At 40.6% G+C, this 17,589-nt stretch overlaps 1 protein-coding gene across 6 annotated transcripts in view; it reads right to left on the bottom strand.

Annotated features, from left to right (window-relative positions):
- Positions 1-17,589, bottom strand: part of DNM3 (dynamin 3) — a 510,159-nt gene that overhangs the window by 317,693 nt on the left and 174,877 nt on the right. For all 6 annotated transcript variants that reach the window (XM_046681889.1, XM_046681886.1, XM_046681888.1 and 3 more), the window contains exons 9-10: positions 15,267-15,334; positions 11,869-12,007 (exon numbers count right to left, since the gene is read on the bottom strand). In XM_046681889.1, the coding sequence (XP_046537845.1) occupies positions 11,869-12,007; positions 15,267-15,334 (207 nt within the window). The remainder of the gene's footprint in view (positions 1-11,868; positions 12,008-15,266; positions 15,335-17,589) is intronic.

Below are 17,589 nucleotides of genomic sequence, written 5' to 3'. Positions count from 1 at the left end.
GAGGATAATGACTAACATTTCTAGAGTGGTTACCAGGTGCCAGGCGTGTGCTAAGCACCTCATGCATTACCTCACTCAAAATTCTCAAGGACCATAAGAAATAGATCATATTATTAGCCCGATTTTATAAAGAAGGAAAGTGAAGTACAGAGGGGTTAAGCAACTTGCCCATGATAAAGAGTTCAAGATTCCAATCCAAGCCCTTGGACTCTAGAGCTGATGGTCTTGTCTGTTACTCTTTGAGGATGATTTATCCCATAAACCATAGAGAGAAATTTCTTTTAAATTTTCCCTTAACAGATATATGTGTGTGTGCATATTTTGTGGCAAAACTGTAGAAATAATGCATGTCAATGCCTTATCCCATCTAAATTATGCAGATAATTGTCCAAAACTTAGTTCGTAAAAGTGAGTGAATTCATTACAGTTGTTTTCAACATAAGAAAGAAAAAGAACGGGATGCTATGATAATGTTTAAGGAGCCCTAATCTAGAAGGAGAACTCAGTCTGGTAAAGGTGTGTGGGAGTGGATGTGGGGAAGACGAGGCCTGCCAGGCGCAGGAACACGTAAGGCACCGGGGCACAGGGACAACGAGTGGGGAAAGAAGTAAAGGAAGGCCAGCGCAGCGAGGAGGATGGTCTCGAGGCAAAGCTAGAAAGGTAAACAGGAGCAGGTCAGGGGCATCCTCGCAGACCTGTTGGGAATTTGGGCTACTGAAGCAATTCAGATGAGAAATGCTGGTGACTTGGACTGGAATGGCAGGAGCAGAAATGGAGAAAAGTAGGCAAATTCATGGCTCATGATAGGCGTAATGTTAGTTCCAATTATTATAAAAAGCACTTGCAAATTCATAAGAATAACACTAATATCTCATATAAAAGCAAGCAAAAAAAGGTAACATGATTTAAAAAGAAACTTCACAACATGATTTAAAAAGAAAAATATTAAACTTCACAAGTGACCAAAGTAATGCAAGAAAGATAACAACTATGATGTTGACAAGTTCTTATAATCACTTTTATAAGATTAGTGCAGGTGAAGGTATTCTGAGACTAGCACAGTTTAAACCCACTGAAGGGATATCAATGATAACCAGCTTTCAGGAAAACCATTTGGCAACACCTACCAAAAATCCTAAAAACATATATAAATATATATTGCAACAATAAGACAGACAAATAAACAAAACTCTATAAACCACATAAGTATCCAACGATGTTAAACAAATTAAGGTAGATCCACTAATGGGACATAATTAGCCATTCCAAATAATATCTAATTTTTTAATAATATCTAATAACATGGTAAAGACATTAAGGGATGAAACTTAGGCACACTAAGGGAAGAAAATCAGGCTACTAAATATATAATGCAATTATACATGAGCACACACACACATACATAGTAACAAGCCTTCAAGGATACAGCCCCAGACCATACAAATACCAAAGTTCTTGAGTAATATTATAGCAAATAATACTTCCCCAAATTTGTAAGCACTTAGAACTAGGCCTCCCTGAGACGTGGCTGCTCCATAGTCAGCTGGGCTCACTGTGTACACCAATTTTATATCATGCATGGTGCACATGAGTGTCTCAGCAAGATAAACTGCATTACTTCATGAAACCACCACGATCACAAATCATATATGAATGTTAAATCTCCTAATGCTACAAGTCTACTGTCTGTGTGCAGACAAAGAGCTACACAAACACTACAAAATGTTAATAGTGATAACCTCTTTGAATGATGGGCTTATGCATAGTCTGAATTTTTTTTCTATATACTTCTCTGTATTTTCCAAACTTTTCTACAGCAGACATAGAGTGCCTTTATAACAATATTATAAAAATATAGAAACCCAGCTGCCTTGGTCACCTCAAAAATCATAGTGCAGGGGGCCGGCCCCATGGTATAGTGGTTAAGTCTGGCACACTCTGCTTCAGCAGCCCAGGTTTGCAGGTTCAGAACCCGGATGCAGACATATACCACTCACTCATCAAGCCATGCTGTGGTGGCAACCCACATACAAAATAGAGGAAGACCGGCACAGATGTTAGCTCAGGGCTACTCTTCCTTAAGCAAAAAAAGAGAATGATTAGCAACAGATGTTAACTCAGAGTGAGTCTTCCTCACCAAAAAAAAAAAAAATCACAGTGCAGTGTCTCTTCATGGCGTCACCAAACCAGCTCCCCCTTACTGGGGAAGCTGAATGCTGAGATGACTCCTAGCCGAAAGCTGAGATGGATGCTCTTTTGGGGAGTTATTTCATGCATAACTGGAAAACACAAACAGAGCTTCCATTTCAAGTCTTGGAAACATCCTCCACGGAAAGTTCGATCATCCTGGAAGTGCTTTTTACACTCTGCGAATACCGCAAGTCATTTTTTGTGGGGCCTAGAAAAGATTTCTAAGTATGGAATGGATAGCTGATCGATACCGGTCCTTCTTTTTGACTTCTGCAAACCCGGATGGTATAGCTGGGACCCACAACTACCCTGCCCTAGGCCAGCAGAGCAATGGCTTCCCCTCTGCACTCAGAGAGCATCGCAAACTCTCAGGGGATCAGGGGATGCTTGCTCCTGACAACAGCCACACTAATACAAAATCACACTCCTGCAGAGAAGTGACCACACAAGCAACAGTGGTCAACTGAAGAGGAGAGAAACGCCTTTAGCAGCATTTAGAAAGTGGATTACAGCAAAAGGTTATTTTTAAAACACCAAAGAGTGGCAATATAAATATTTATGCAGAAACTAAATACTTGATAGCTGAAGGACCCCAGGCTAGCACACGGCCATCATTAAGTCAAGGAAAGGTCAAAATGACAAGAGTATCCCATGAAGTAGAAACATCTGAGAACCCTCCAATCTCATGGCCTTTGCAGGAGGTTTGGTTTTGTATGTGTGTCTCCTGATCTTTCCAAGCTTACTACTGATGAGCTTAATTTCACCAGGAAGGAACCTGCCAGAGCCATAACTTTATGCCTACAGTTGAGACAACCGGAAGTAAATGAGCCTAAATTCTAAGTCGATCAAAAGGGAAAGAGAACATTCTAGAAGAACTGCCCTCATGGCGGCAGAGGAGGAGAAACATTGAAAGAGACATTAAGCAGTACAAGACCTAGGCATCCCTGAAAGGCAGTAACAAAGCTGGCACGGCTTCTAGCTGGTTGATCTTGAAAGGCTTGCAGGAGCATAAGAATGGCTGTGGGAGTGTAAAAATCAAAATGTTCATTGTAATTGCTGGTCTTCCCAATTCTTCTCATAATACATACAGGAAGAATGTGAAAAAATGTCCTACTGACATTCAAAATGCTTTCTGATTAGGCTTTCTGCCTCTCATTTCATCAGCTCATTCAGCAGGAGTCCTTGCTTAGTTTGCATGACTCTTTAACTTACTTTTAAAAGATACTTAACTCTGATTGCTCAGTTCAATCCCTTGGCGCTCTTCTACATCTCTTACTTAAGGTGCAATCAGTTTCCTCAATGACTTAAATCATTCTAATTTTTAAGCTCTTTTGCTCTGGATGCTGACTTAAAAGAGCACAGTTGCAAGAATGTGTTTCGTTTGTCAGTCATCAAATTTCTCATCATGTATGCCAAAATAATATTGATCTAGAAGACACTATCTTTTGACCTTTATTCCCCATTAATTATTTAAATATTCTGTAATTTGATTTGTATAGGATCAAGGAATTAAGGCTTTGCTATTGGTGATAATAATATTACATTCCTAAATTTATTTCACATCAGTCATTCATTTAACAAACATTCACTGGGCACCTGCTATAGGCCAGCTGTATACCAGTTTATGTTGAAGCACCTGATATTAAAAACCTGGCAGTCTTGAGTGGCAAGTTGACTATACAGCTACATTGTCATACAAGAGATAAATATCTAAAACAGCAAGAAAAAAACACAGGGAAATAAATGGCTAAATCTGCTCTGAGAAGGCGTCAGAGAATCTGGTGCCTAAATAGCGACAGTGAAGCTTCCAGACAAAGCAGGACATCTATTAAATGGTAAATTACCTCTAAATAGTTTATTCTTCAAATTACATAGAATATTCTTAAATAAAAAGGAAGATTTGATGGAAAAACAATATAATAATATAACTTTAGGAATCAAAACTTTAAAAATATAATTCTAAGAGAAAACTTTAACTATATATGTTCTGAGAGAAAACAGCAATAATGCCTAAAAAATACAAAAACATGTTTCAATAAAATCCAATACTTTAAGTGTTATTTAGGGTAAGTTTAATTATTTTGGTGGGATCTCAATATAAAAATTTAATTTTAAGCATGGACTACATTTTTCCTTAGAGGAAAAAAAATCACTTGAAAGACATTTCTATCCAATAAAACAAAAATTGCACACCTATAAAATTTATTAACTATTGATAAATCAGATCACGAGAGCCATGCTATTAGGTTTCTCTTGGCACAAGCACAAGACCAGGCAAGATTTCCATACCTTCGAGAGTAACTAGTTCAATGCCTTAAACAAAGACTCAGGTTATTAGGCAACCATCTGCTCATAGTTTCATACCAAAGATCACTGAAAAAATAAACTAAAATCAGAACAAAATTTCTTTCACACACATTACTTGAGTTGTTTGGTTTGGCTCACCTAAAGATATGGGCTCTGTTGTGATCAAAAAGCTATAAACCTTCCATTGTTGGCCACTTACTACAAACTGAGTAGCAATAATGATTTTACTGCTCATAAAAGCATACAGAAAATTTTATTCCATTTCTTCAAATTAAAACCTGCCAAAAAATTCCTAGTAGTTCTTTATTTGTGTATAGCATAATGTTGGATTTATTCAGGAGGTGAGAAAATACTTATCTGGGCACAACACGTATGCTATAAAAAAAGAAAAATATTAGCATTCACATTTACAAAGATGACCAAAGATGAGAAACAATTCTAGTATAAAGAAATCAAGAAATGACACAAGAGTGAATGGGAAAATTTTTTACTGAGTGTTCTCTATTTAGGGAGTGGCATATGGGAAGTCTCGGAAGACCTAAGTGAAGTTGGTAGGAAAAGAAAGTGAGCTGGGTTCCATCCGGGTGGCCTTGGGTAAAGTGATCAGAGAGAAAGAAATACTGTTGGCCCTCGTTCTCTAAGGGGGCAAATCTCAAATCTCTAAACCTCAAATATTTTCTACAAATGGTGGGAGGAATGGTGAGGTATATGATGGAAGAACATATATGGTATGCTGGTATGTTCTGCCATCATATACCTCACCATACCATTTCTTCTAAGCAGAGAAATGAGAACTCTCATGTTATTTAGCAAAGGCTAAGGAATAAAAACAAAACGTCCAATCTTGAGTGAAATAGAACTGAAAGGTAGTCGGAAGAGACACAGCCTCACTAAGTACTTCAGAAAACACTCACACAGGAGGGCAGAGTGGGGTTGACACTGCATCAAAACAACACCTGAAGATAATAATCAGGTTCTCACCTCCTCTCTTTCCAAGTTTATCTTTGATAGACATATCAACGAGCAATTGAAAAGAAAAACCAAAACAGTAGGTAAGGGGAAAAGCAGAGAGCAGGGTAAATTATAAATTAAGAATTCATCGTAAAGTTCATAAATTATTTAATGAACTGTGAGATTAAAAGGTGAGATTCCTAGAATATTATTCAGCTATAAAAAAGAAGGAAATCTTACCATTTGTGACAACATGGATGGACCTTGAGGGCATTAAGCTAAGTGCAATAAGTCAGATACAGAACAACAAATACCATATGACCTCACTTACACGTGAAATCTAAAACTAAAACAAAAAACAAAACAACTGAGCTCATAGATACAAAGAACAGATTGGTGGCTGCAGAAGACACCAGGTGGGGGGTGGGTGAAATGGGTCAAGCTAGTCAAAAGGCTTACAAAATAAATAAGTCCTGGGGATGTAAGGTACAGCATGGGGCCTACAGCTAATAACACTGGATTGCGTATTTGAAGTTGCTAAGAGAAAACATCTTAAAAGTTCTCATCACAGGAAAAAACTTGTCTAACTATATGTGGTGATGGATGTCATTAACTAGATCTATTGTGATGATCATTTCACAATATATACAAATATTGAATCATTACGTGGAGCATCTGAAACTGATGTAATGCTACACATCAATTATACCTCAGAAAAAAGGTTTAAAAACAGACAACAACCACAAAAAAAGGTAAGATTCCTATGCCTTAAAAGCCCAGTCCCAGGCCTGAGTTCCCTATAAGACCCAATAAGATGCTCAGACTTGAATAATCAGCCCGACGTGAAGCCTGAGCATCGGGCCCTATTACGTGAGGCATCTACTACATGCAAAGCACAGCAGAGTCTGCTGGACTGGACAGGCAGTCATGAGAGGAGGTGAAATGCGAGTCCTTTCGGACAGAGTGAAAACCACAGCAGATCTAGCCAGACCCAAGAGAAAGCCGTATCTGAGCATGATGCTGTGCAGCTATTCTTCATTCCACAAACTCATGGAAGGGAACCCAGTGGCTACTCCAGCCAAACTGATCGCTACCTGCCAAGTCAACGAGACATGATTCACTTCTTCTTTCAATTGTTCATTTAATACTTATGACTGAAAATCTGGCTGTTTTAGGGTTGTGAATAGAGGGATGAATTTAATAAACTAAGTCTCTACTCTCAGGGAGTTTACATTTTCAAAGTCCCTTTATTGTCCAACAACAACAAAAACAAAAGACATATATAGTATAATCCATGTGGTCATGTGTGCCGCAAAGAAAAACAAAGTTTAGTAAGTAGATGAAGAGTGACGGGTGAGTTCGCATGCGCGCGCGTGTGTGCGTGTGTGTGGGGAGGCATGCATAACTGTAGACAGAAAAGTCAGAGCAAGACTCTGATTAGGTGGCATTTGAGCAGAGACCTAAAGGAAGCGAGAGTATGACCCACGCAGACGTCTCGAGGCGGAGCCCTTCCCACACTGAGAAGTGCCCAGGCACTGCCATTATGCCTCCTTGACCTGTCGAAGAAACAAGGAAACCAGTGTGGCCAGAGGGGACTGAAGGGAGGGGGGAGTGGGAGGAGTTTAGAGATGAAAAGGGGAAGATCATGGAGGGCCCTCAAAACCCACGGTTAAGGACCTCCGAGTCACTGTTTAGTTATGTGTATTCAGGGCCAGATATTTACTTACCCAACACGCCACAAAATTCAGCATTTCTCCCAACAGCACTTTTTAATGAAAAATCTTTCCCTATACTTCTAACAGCCAACTAAGGTACTTTTTTATTTTCTTGCAAAGCACTTTTCTTTTTTCTAAGCAAGGGGAAAAAAAAAAAAAATCAATTAATTAGTATGATGGCCATCCAAGAATGTGGTTTCCCAAGAGGCCAATAAATGGCACAGTTGCTAAACTGTGGTTAAAAAAACAAGGTGTTTCTCTCAGTGCTTCCTGAAAAGAACCTCAGGACCCTGCAACGATGCACTGGAGAAGAGGAGGTAAAGAAAAGCACTGAAAGCTGATGCCCACCAGAAAATTCCAAAGTTGAGACGTCCCTGGAGAGAAGCCAAATAGCTCATAAAGCTCTGTGTCACTGTCTTGTCCACCAGCGCCCCAGAGACAACAGCTAGAGAAGAAATGCATTCCCCCAGGATAGAAGTCGAGCTCTGTGCTTTGTTATTTGAACACATAAATCCCATGTTTTCACTCATGTTTATTTACGTGGCTTAAGAAAAAAAGATTAAATATTTTACACATAAGACATTCAACATGAGGAATTGTAAATAAAAATACTGTTTAAAGTTACATATATATATTGTCTTCACTCCTATTATTCCAGTGAAAGTATTAATAGCTCTCCATTTCAATCTCAAAAATGTCCTGCATTGGACGATAAATTATATGGTCACCTCACCCAAGGCTCATGTTCAAAAAGGGTCAAATAATGAGTCTTGGCATACTCAACTTTAGTTAAGATTATTTTACTTTGCAAAAGATTTTAATTAGACCAGTTTTAAAGTAAAAGAACTTGAAAGTAGACATACTAAGGCCAAAAATCAAGAATATCAAAATGAGGAATAAAAAAAAAGGATAGATATTTGAAAGAAATTTGTCCAAATTTCATCATTTTAAAAGGAATGACTACAATATTCTTTTAAAACCAAGTACAGGTTTCTTTAGCATTTAGGATAACTTAAGAAAATCTAAATTGTTAATAAGTTTTTATGGAATGCCTCTTATGTAGGTTTAGTCATTGTGTTAGGTGCCAGGAATAAGAAGATAAAAGATATAGCTCTTTTTTAAAGAGCTTATAATCAGCAAGAGGCAGCATTCACCTAAATAAGCAAATGACAAACAAATCACACCGCAGTATCATAAATCCTATGACAGATATAAACGTAGGGTGCTGACTGAAGCACTGAGAAGGCAGTGAGGATGGAGGTGAGGGAGGACTCACAGAGGCCCGGCAGGAAGATTTTTCTGGGGGGAAAAGATGATGATTGAGCTGGATCTTAAAAAAAGAGAGGAAATGGCAGGTGAAGACAGGATGGAAAAGGAGACATTCTAAACAAAGAGAATCACATGTGCAAATGCTAAAGGCATGAAAAATCTTTGAGGAGAGTGCAAATCACTTAGAATGGCTGAAGCAAGCAGAAAGTGACAACAGATGTAGCTGGAGAAGCATTCAGAGAGCAGATGGTAAACCAAACATACCCGTAAATGATTTGAACTTTCTTCTCAAGATATGAAGAGCCATTGAACAATTTTGAGGGAACAGGCAAAATTGATGTCTGTATTTTAGAAGGGCCACCGTGCCAGCAGTGGGGAGGACGAATTTGCGGGTGGCCAGACTGGAGGTAGAAAGATCAGTTAGGAGGCCACTAGAGTCATTCAGTTTAAAAAAACTGTCCAGGGCCATAAGTTAGGAGAGAGAGTGGTTGCAGTAGACTGTAGAACAGACATTTCAGTGAGGAGGCCTGAGCTGCAGGTCTAGACTGGGGAATCAATGATATTTTAAGTGGTGGTTGAACTGTGGGAGGTATGATCTGCCAGGGAAAAGGATAATGAGAAGAGAAAACAAGGAGGAAGCTTGCCAGACTCCCATGTTTAGAGGCAAAGGTGGAGGAACTCTTAAAGGAGATGGAGAAGGAATCATAAGAGAGATGGAAGAGGACCCATGAGAGAGGGGCATCAGCTTCAAAAGGAGTGGAATACAGTGTCAGGAATAAGAATGCCATTAGATTTGGCAATCAGGTCTCTGGTTGACCTTTGCCATAATTATTTCAGTAGAGTGGTGGGGTGGAAACCAAACCACAAAGGGGTAAGGAATTCACTGGAGTTGAGAAAGTAAAGACAGCAAGCATAAACTACTTTTTTCCCAAGAGAAAACACAGGTGGAAGCCCAACCCTTGGCAGAGACACTACCTGAACAGAGACAGAGAGAAGTTGGGCATGGCTGGATGTACTCCCATAAGTTTAGGGGTTAGAAGACAGGAAATTAAGATTCCCATTTCTGGCCCCTATTTTCTCTGTGAAATCGTTACTGAAAATAAGGATGAAAGTGATGAGCGAAAGGGCTTAAAGAGAGCATTGAAGGTTTAACATCGCTACTGTGGAGAACACCAAAAGTCACTAACAGACCCTATGCTGAAGACTATGGATATGTTGTGTACTAACGAACACAGACAGACAATTATCTCCAAGCTCTTCAGAAACCTGGGAAAAAGGGGAATAAAGACAAATGGAACATTTGACCAGCCTTGGAGTTTCAACAGATGGCAAAGTTAATCCGGGCAGAATTGAAGTGAAAAGTTAAAGCTGGATGTGCTTGTTGTCAATCTATTGCCTCTCAGTTCCAAATTCAACCTTCATGCCCACTTTGTGAAAACAATTCTGGGCCCCTTAAATAATATTCCTTTGCCGGCTGGCACAATACGAAGCTTTGTCAGGAGAGGCGTGGACCTGGAGACAGACTGTGCGAGGAAAAGGCAGGCTCAAGCAGGCTCCTACAGCGCAAGGCAGCCACAGCCCCTAGCACCCCTGCCCCCTGCTGTGAACAATTTTGTAGCAGAGTTCCTCCAATGTGATACCTCCCCGTGGATGGCTTCTCCCTTCCAGCATGCGCCGGAGGGCAGAATGAATGGAGAGCTGCTGATGTCAAAGATTGCAGAACACAGTAGCTGTTGGGTGTTGGACATGATCTCTACATGGATCTCTACTGCAGTCACCCAAGTTGAAGGTGAATTTAGGATGGAGAGGGAAAATGTAAGCCAGGTTCTAAATATCTTGATGAATGCAAGAGAGTGACCAGGAGTTGATGGTGACAGTGAATAGAGGGGAAAAGGGTAGCAGAGTTGGTAACACCTTGGCCTTAAGGGAAGACTTTTTATAGGAAACTGAAGGAATAATGGAATAGTTTGGAACCCACAAAAGAAGAAGTAGGCAACTGTCGTGCCTGATCCACGCCATTAGATTCTTCAGGTTTAGGCCAATAAATAACCTTCAGTGAAGAAAGCTACAGGATAAACAATAATCTTGGGGAGAAAGTTAGGTTTTACATAAGGCAAAATATAAAATGTTTTGAGAAGACAGTACAAATATACAACCATCATTGATCCAGAGAGCACAATGAAAAGGGAGGTTCAAAGGGTGGCGAGCAAAGAATAGAGGCCAAAAAGTGTCCAGGAACAAGCTGTCTCATCCCATGCCATGAGGACCAACTGTTGGTTTTCCAGTAAGTTGGATACAATGGGAAGTGATTTTAAAAAAATAATTCATACATACCATAAACACTTTATATAACTTAAAACATAAATATACACACATGTGCCAACCTTTTGATGTGAGGCCAAGGCCCGTTCTCTGCATATGGATTTGCTGATTGGAGTTATGCGTCTTCTGTCTTACATAAACCACATCCTTCATCTACAATTCCCAGTTTTGCTCTCTTTAAAGTGGAGGGAGAACCTCAAGACACTTGTGAATAATCTGAATGCAGAGCCCATCTAGGCTTTTATAACACCCCCCACATTCTTTTAGCGTTGTCCAGCCTACACCTAGTCAATAGCAAAGCTTTCGTAGCTAACCTTTATCAAGTCTTTCTAAAGCTGAGTTTACAGAACCGAAACTCAGTCTTTTCTGCATCTGATCAGTTTACTTACTCTTCATTTAAACTACATAATTGAAAGAAGAAGTACAATTGGCTAAACAGGTTTGAGGACAAACATAACACAATTGGCCCTTGGAAAGAAGACAGCTTAACTGGTGGAAGCAGAAGTGTATGGGCAACCTAGAGAGAAGCCTTTGGCTGAAGGCATGTGTGTGCTGAGGGTGGCCGTCCCTGTGGGTTAATTCTGTAAGGCATTTAAGAGAGCTTTAACTACAGAGGTGACAAGACTGGACTGCACTTTGAGGTGTAGGCAAGGACAACACCTCAAGGATTCAAATCTTGGCAACTGGACCTCAGGGGTTGGGCTCTTAACTGCTACACCACATTCTCCTTTCCCAGAATGTCCAGGTTCAAGTAGGATTCATTTAAAATCTAGAATAATTTCCTTATTGATATACACAATAGCAATGATTCCTTTCCCCTAACAATTACCCCCATCCATGCGCCACAGGAAAAATTAGGTTAGGGTGATCACCTAATCGTTCTAAAGTGATGTTTACCTGTTTTAAGACAACAAGAAAAAAATTAGCTGACTAAAATAAACTCTTTCTGGTTTAAGCAATCCTATTTGGAATGGGGTGATAAAGACAATATGCCCAACTGTCATGAGAGCGATTCCCACAGTCTCATTCACAGGGAAGGAGAGCACGTAGCAGGGCAGGAAAGATGGGTAAACCGAACAGTTACTCACTGGAAAGTTAAACAATTCAAACTTACTTTTTTGGTACACTTCTTGACGGTGTTGATTAATTCTTGTATTACCAGATCTACACTCTTCAAGGAAGGCCCTTTCAGCTTTACGATTTGTTTTTTGACTATTGCTTCAAAGGCCATGTCTGGAGTAAACAACCCTGTCCTGAATGTAAGAAAGAAAGCAGCATGTTAGATTTTTTTTAAGTTGAGCAGGATCCAATGCTCTTTTGAAAAATCTTTTCATTGACATGTCGCTTACAGTAAGCTTGTAATACCCACATTTAAAAGTTACATAATAATTTATGGTATCCACAGAATCATTTGTAATAATACCTTTAATAAGAGTATTCCATAATGACTTCCATTCTATAGATGCTTAACATTACCTAAAAACAGTTCCCAAAATGTTTAATGGCCTATAATGTGGCTTTACCTAACATTCAACTGGAATTTGTCTCATCTCACTGTTTCACAGCAATAAAAAGGAATGCTACAATAGAAATGGTGTCCTAAATTTCAATTTCAATTTCTAAAGTATTCCAAAAGCAATCTTCTTGTCCGTGGAGGAGTAGGAAATGATCTCCACTTTTTGAACAGTGAAATAGCAGCATTCCTGGACTACACAATCTATTCTATCCAGGAGAGCTGTATGATAGTGAGCCAAGTGCTTCCCAGTCTGAGCATCCTGGGGTGCTGAAAGACAAAGAAGGCAGCTAAGTGGAACTAGCTTGAGACCCTGGAGGGCTAAATTGTGAATTTACAAAATAACAAACAATAACCCAAATAGCAAGTATCTTTTCATTTGGCTGGAATTAATTCAGATTGGTCTCATAACAATGCTTTCTTCATGCTGTGCAGAAGCTCAGGAAAGCAGGTGTGTAGGTGTGTTTCATAAAAAGTGAAAAATGATTACTCATATTTAAACAAAAGATCAATAGAGAAAAGCAACAATAAGGAGGACCCTGAATCCTGAGCATCGGCCATGCCTGCAGATTTGCAGGCTCCGGGTGCTGGCGCTTGACTCTCCCTCTTCCTAGACCGTCCTTCCTTCCTCTTCTCACTTCTCCTTCTTCAATTCACTTCTCTTCCTTCAACACTCTAGTCCATGGTACCTCTTTAACACTTCCCTCACAGCAGCTTTATCCTACATCCCTTCTCATCATTTACTTAGCACCCTATGCTCACCTCTACTTGTAACTGTAGGGATCACACTATATCGTAATTGTAGTTTCTCCATACTGGATACAGAATAAAATCCACACTGTTTAGTCTAACATTAAAAATTTTCCCCCGTCTGATCCTAATCTTCCTTCGTAGTTATTTCCTCCTCCCTTTCATGCACCTGACATCTCAACCATACTGGGCCATTTGCCTTTCCGCAAACATACTCATCCCACTATTTTATGTCTGTGCTTGCATCCATGATGTTCATTTCGCCCTCCGCCCAACTTCAGCCTGTCCAAATCCCACCTGTGATTCAAAGCCCAGATCAAAAGCAACCACTACCACAGCTCGTCTGCTCCAGTGCTGCTGCTGCTGACAAGGTCTTCCTTCTCTGAACCCCACACCCTCTTTTGCGTTGCAGTGGTCTGAGCACCTATTTTGGTCCCATTGCTACACTGGGAGGAAGAGTTGCTACTGCAGTCATCTTTGTTTCCCCCACAAGGAGTGTCTCCCTGCCGTGCTCGGCACTGGCACTCGGTGTTAGGAGAACAGAGAAGGACCACCCGGTCCTTAGTGGGCAAAGATGGTTTCTATTATTCAAATACCGAACAGAATCAATTGGGAACAAAACTTTTCAAATTAAGTGCATTTAAGGGCTTAAATCATCACACCATTAGTATGTTTTATACTCAGGACATTGTGCACTTCTTATCGTCTCACAGGCAAATTAACTCCAGAATAACAACTGATCTCTTCTATTGGTATGCATATAAATCAGAAATCTACAATACTGAATTACTGAGCTTTTGCAGTTACATTCAACAAAAATGTATCTGGTAAGGGGTTTTAAAAGCCAAGTAAAAGTACTGTATTTGGCTAAGTAAAAATACTTTATGACCCCAAAAATGTGATTTGGTTTTACTGTGTTTATCAGATAGACATGTTCACATACCAGTTCTGTCCAGCTAAAGAACAAGACATAGTTTCTATACCAAATATGTTCTGGATTTGAGGGAGAAGGAATAGAATTAATAAAGAACTTAGAAATCCTGTTGATGATAAGAGAAAAATATTGGACTTGGTTATAGATGTTTTCTCCTTTTCACTTTGTGAACGCATATTTACCCACACTATTTGAGACTTGTAGAGCAGGTTGTGTAAATTCCAACATGAGAGATAATTCACATGTCCATAATTCCTTTGGAAAATCACCCATTACATGCACACTCAGTGTCAAGCATTGCCCTCTCAGGCTCTGTTCCCAAATAGTCTCAACTTGGCCCTGTGGCAGAAGCTGAGATACAGTTGCCAATAGAGAGGGGATGCCTTCTTCATGTGAGGTAATCTATGAAGTAAGCAACCTAAGTTTTATTACCTTGAATTCAAGACATTTCAATTTAACATATTCTCCATTAAATTTTGTTTAGCCTTCTGTAAATGAACTCAAGACATCTGTGTTTTAAATTCATTTTTTTCTTATCATAGTTCTTTAAAGAAAGTAATTGAGTATAATCCCCCTTTATACAAGGGTAAATTCAGGCACAAGTTCCACTCCCAGCCTCACGTTCCTCTGCTCGCCTGTCCACTTTCCCAACTCCACTCACCATCAATGACTCCCTGCTCCAGGAACACGAGCTGTACTGTACCACCTCTGTGCCTTTGCTCACACCACTCCTGCCACTTTAAGCTCTTTCTTTTATCCTCCAGCCTCAGCAATCTCCATCCTCTCACGTCTCATTGCATTACCACCTACCCCATACTCAACACACACGCACACACAAGCATGTGTATGCACACAGCACCTTTGCCTGTGAAATCATTCTTGTTCTCTAAACAGGCAAGGTTTGACTCACAAGTAACCACCTTCATTAATCTTTCCCAATCTTGCTCAACAACTCCCATCAAAATTAATCTGTCCTGTCTCTGTGTAAGTAATGATTGCTTATGAGCACGTCAGTCCTCTCTCCATAAAATGTCAGGCTCTGGAGAATAAGGTCTTACTGATCGGTAAATCCCCAATTGTACAGAGCACAAAGCTGTGAGTGCAGAAAGCGTTTTTGTTTTTTTAATAGAAAAAAATCGAGTATGACAACACAGAGAATTACCACTGAACTCAGACTAGGATTTCCTATTTCTTACTCCCACCTCTGTACTCTACTCTGCTCAGATGATGAAAACGCTACTTCACTGGCCATTTATAAACATTAATTTTCTTTTAGTAGTTTGAACTGAAGACAAGGAAAATGTGCATCACTTGCCTGATACCATGTATGTTTTTGATTGCATAGCTTATTTCTCTTCGCAATTCTTTCTCATTGAACTCCATCTGCAGATGCAAAATGAGCAACAGTTATGACACAATTCCTTTGAATAATAATATTGTTGAATATTAAAGAATGAGAACAACTTGACTTAGTTATTAATAGATGGATACTCGTGTCTTTCCTAACCTAAACCCAGATGGTCAAAACATCTGTTTATATAAAGTTCAAGGCAACACAAACATTAGGGATTTCTGGAGTCTTAGTGAAGCGGATTTTAACTCTATTATAGATACGGAGTGCAATGCATAAAGGATGCCTTCTGGACATAAATCTGGCCATTCATTTGAAATATATAATTCTTCATTCTTTTGCTGAATGTAGTAAATGTCCTCACAGACAAATGCATAAATAGGAGTCTCACCTGATCTGCAACAGCGGTCCAGCTGTGCTGAGATTAACAATGGCTGTCTTCTCTCCCTGGCCATTTTAACCACCTGAGTTCAAGGCCTCTTTGTAAGAGGAAATTAATAATATTTTACTAACCCAAAATAGGATAGATTGCTGCATAAAAACTTCCCAGAAGTTCTAGGTAACTTAAATTTATTTGGAAGTAGGATAAAGTGTCATAGAGCTTAGACCTGGAAGGGATATCAAGAAAACATTTGGTTCAGCCCCTGGCTTCTGACATTTGGCCTCTCCAGACTCAGTGTTTATCCATTTTCCAACTCACACTTGACACCACAGCACAATGAATTGCCTCAGCTCTCGGCCACACCCTGTGGCTCCACCACTCAGCCTTCACCATTCCTCTCTTTCTGTCTGGAACAAGCCACCCCCACCACCACCTCTGCACACCCCCCACCCCCCACCCCTCGCTCCACCTCCAGCTACTTAACTAGCTGCTCACCCTTCTAAACTCAGCTCAGAAGCCAGGCTCCCTCACATACTTGGGCTCGGATTCATGTCTGTGGGCTGTGTTTCCACAGCACCCTGTGCTCAAGTTTATCGCTTTACTTAGCACATTTTAATGAAACTATCTATTTACCCATCTGCCTCCCACACCAAGACATAAGCACCCGCCTCTGTATGTGAGGCAACTAGTCTAGTCCCCAAAACTACTTAGCTGCCTACTGGGCATTTCAAACATTCCAAAAACAGAACTCTTGATTCATACCTCCACACAAACACAGATTTCCTCAGTTTTCCTCATCAGATGGGCACTAACATTTGCTCAATTGTGCAAGCCAAAACCTTGGGAGTCACATTGAATCTGCTCTTTCTTGCATCCCCCATATCAATCCAAGTCCTACTGACCCTACCTCCAAATCCACAGATCCATCCACTTCTCTCCATTCTCTCTTCTGAGGCGTTTTTACCATGAAGCTAAAGGAGTTCGAGTTTCAGGGCTTCTCCCTTGCATAAGCCCCTTCCCAAGACCCCGTGCCTAATTGTGTGTTTATAATTTTCTCTTCTTCTTCTTCAAGGGGGCCCCCAAAATTGTATAAGCTTCAGGCCCCACAGAAAGTAGATCCACTCCAGCTCTGGTCCTACTGTTTAACTCACCTTACTTGCCTCCCTGAATCAACCTTGACAATCCAGCCCGCGTAGGGTTCTTTTAAAAATCATCAACCAAATCAGGTCACGTCTTTCCTTAAAACCCTCCCCTTACTTCCCATTGTTAAACGTAAACACTTCAGGGGCCGGCCCCGTGGCCGAGCGGTTAAGTTTGCGTGCTCCACTGCGACGGCCCAGGGTTTCGCAGGTTTGGATCCTGGGCACAGACATGGCACCACTCATCAGGCCATGTTGAGGTGGCATCCCACATGTCACAACTAGAAGGACCCACAACTAAAAAATATACAACTATGTACTGGGGGGATTTGGGGGAGAAAAAGCAGGAAAAAAAAAAGATTGGCGACAGTTGTTAGCTTAGGTGCCAATCTTTAAAAAAAAAACAAACACTTCACTGCAACTCGGAAAACTGGGCACTTACTTCCTCTGAATTCATCTCATACCCCTCCCCCCTCATCAGCTCTGCACCGGCCTCAGCTGTTCTTCACCTGCTGTCCAGGTGCTTGCTGCAGGGCCTTGGCCTTGGCTGCTTCTGCCTATTGAATGACCCTCTTCCCCCAGATCCTTACAGCTGATCTCTTCATGCATTCTGGTCATGCTTTAAAGGCCCCCCACTCCGAGAGCCCTCACCTGAACATCCCATCAAAAGTGGCCACCCAACCTCTCTCCTTCTCTCCTCCTCTCCTCTCCCTCTCTCCCTCTCTCCCTCTCTCCCTCTCTCCCTCTCTCCCTCTCTCCCTCTCTC

The sequence above is a fragment of the Equus quagga genome, chromosome 13 (genome assembly GCF_021613505.1).
Source record: "Equus quagga isolate Etosha38 chromosome 13, UCLA_HA_Equagga_1.0, whole genome shotgun sequence".
In the NCBI taxonomy this organism is placed as follows: Eukaryota; Metazoa; Chordata; class Mammalia; order Perissodactyla; family Equidae; genus Equus; species Equus quagga.
Note: the sequence above shows the minus strand (reverse complement) of the source record. Positions and strands in the feature narration are given on the sequence as shown.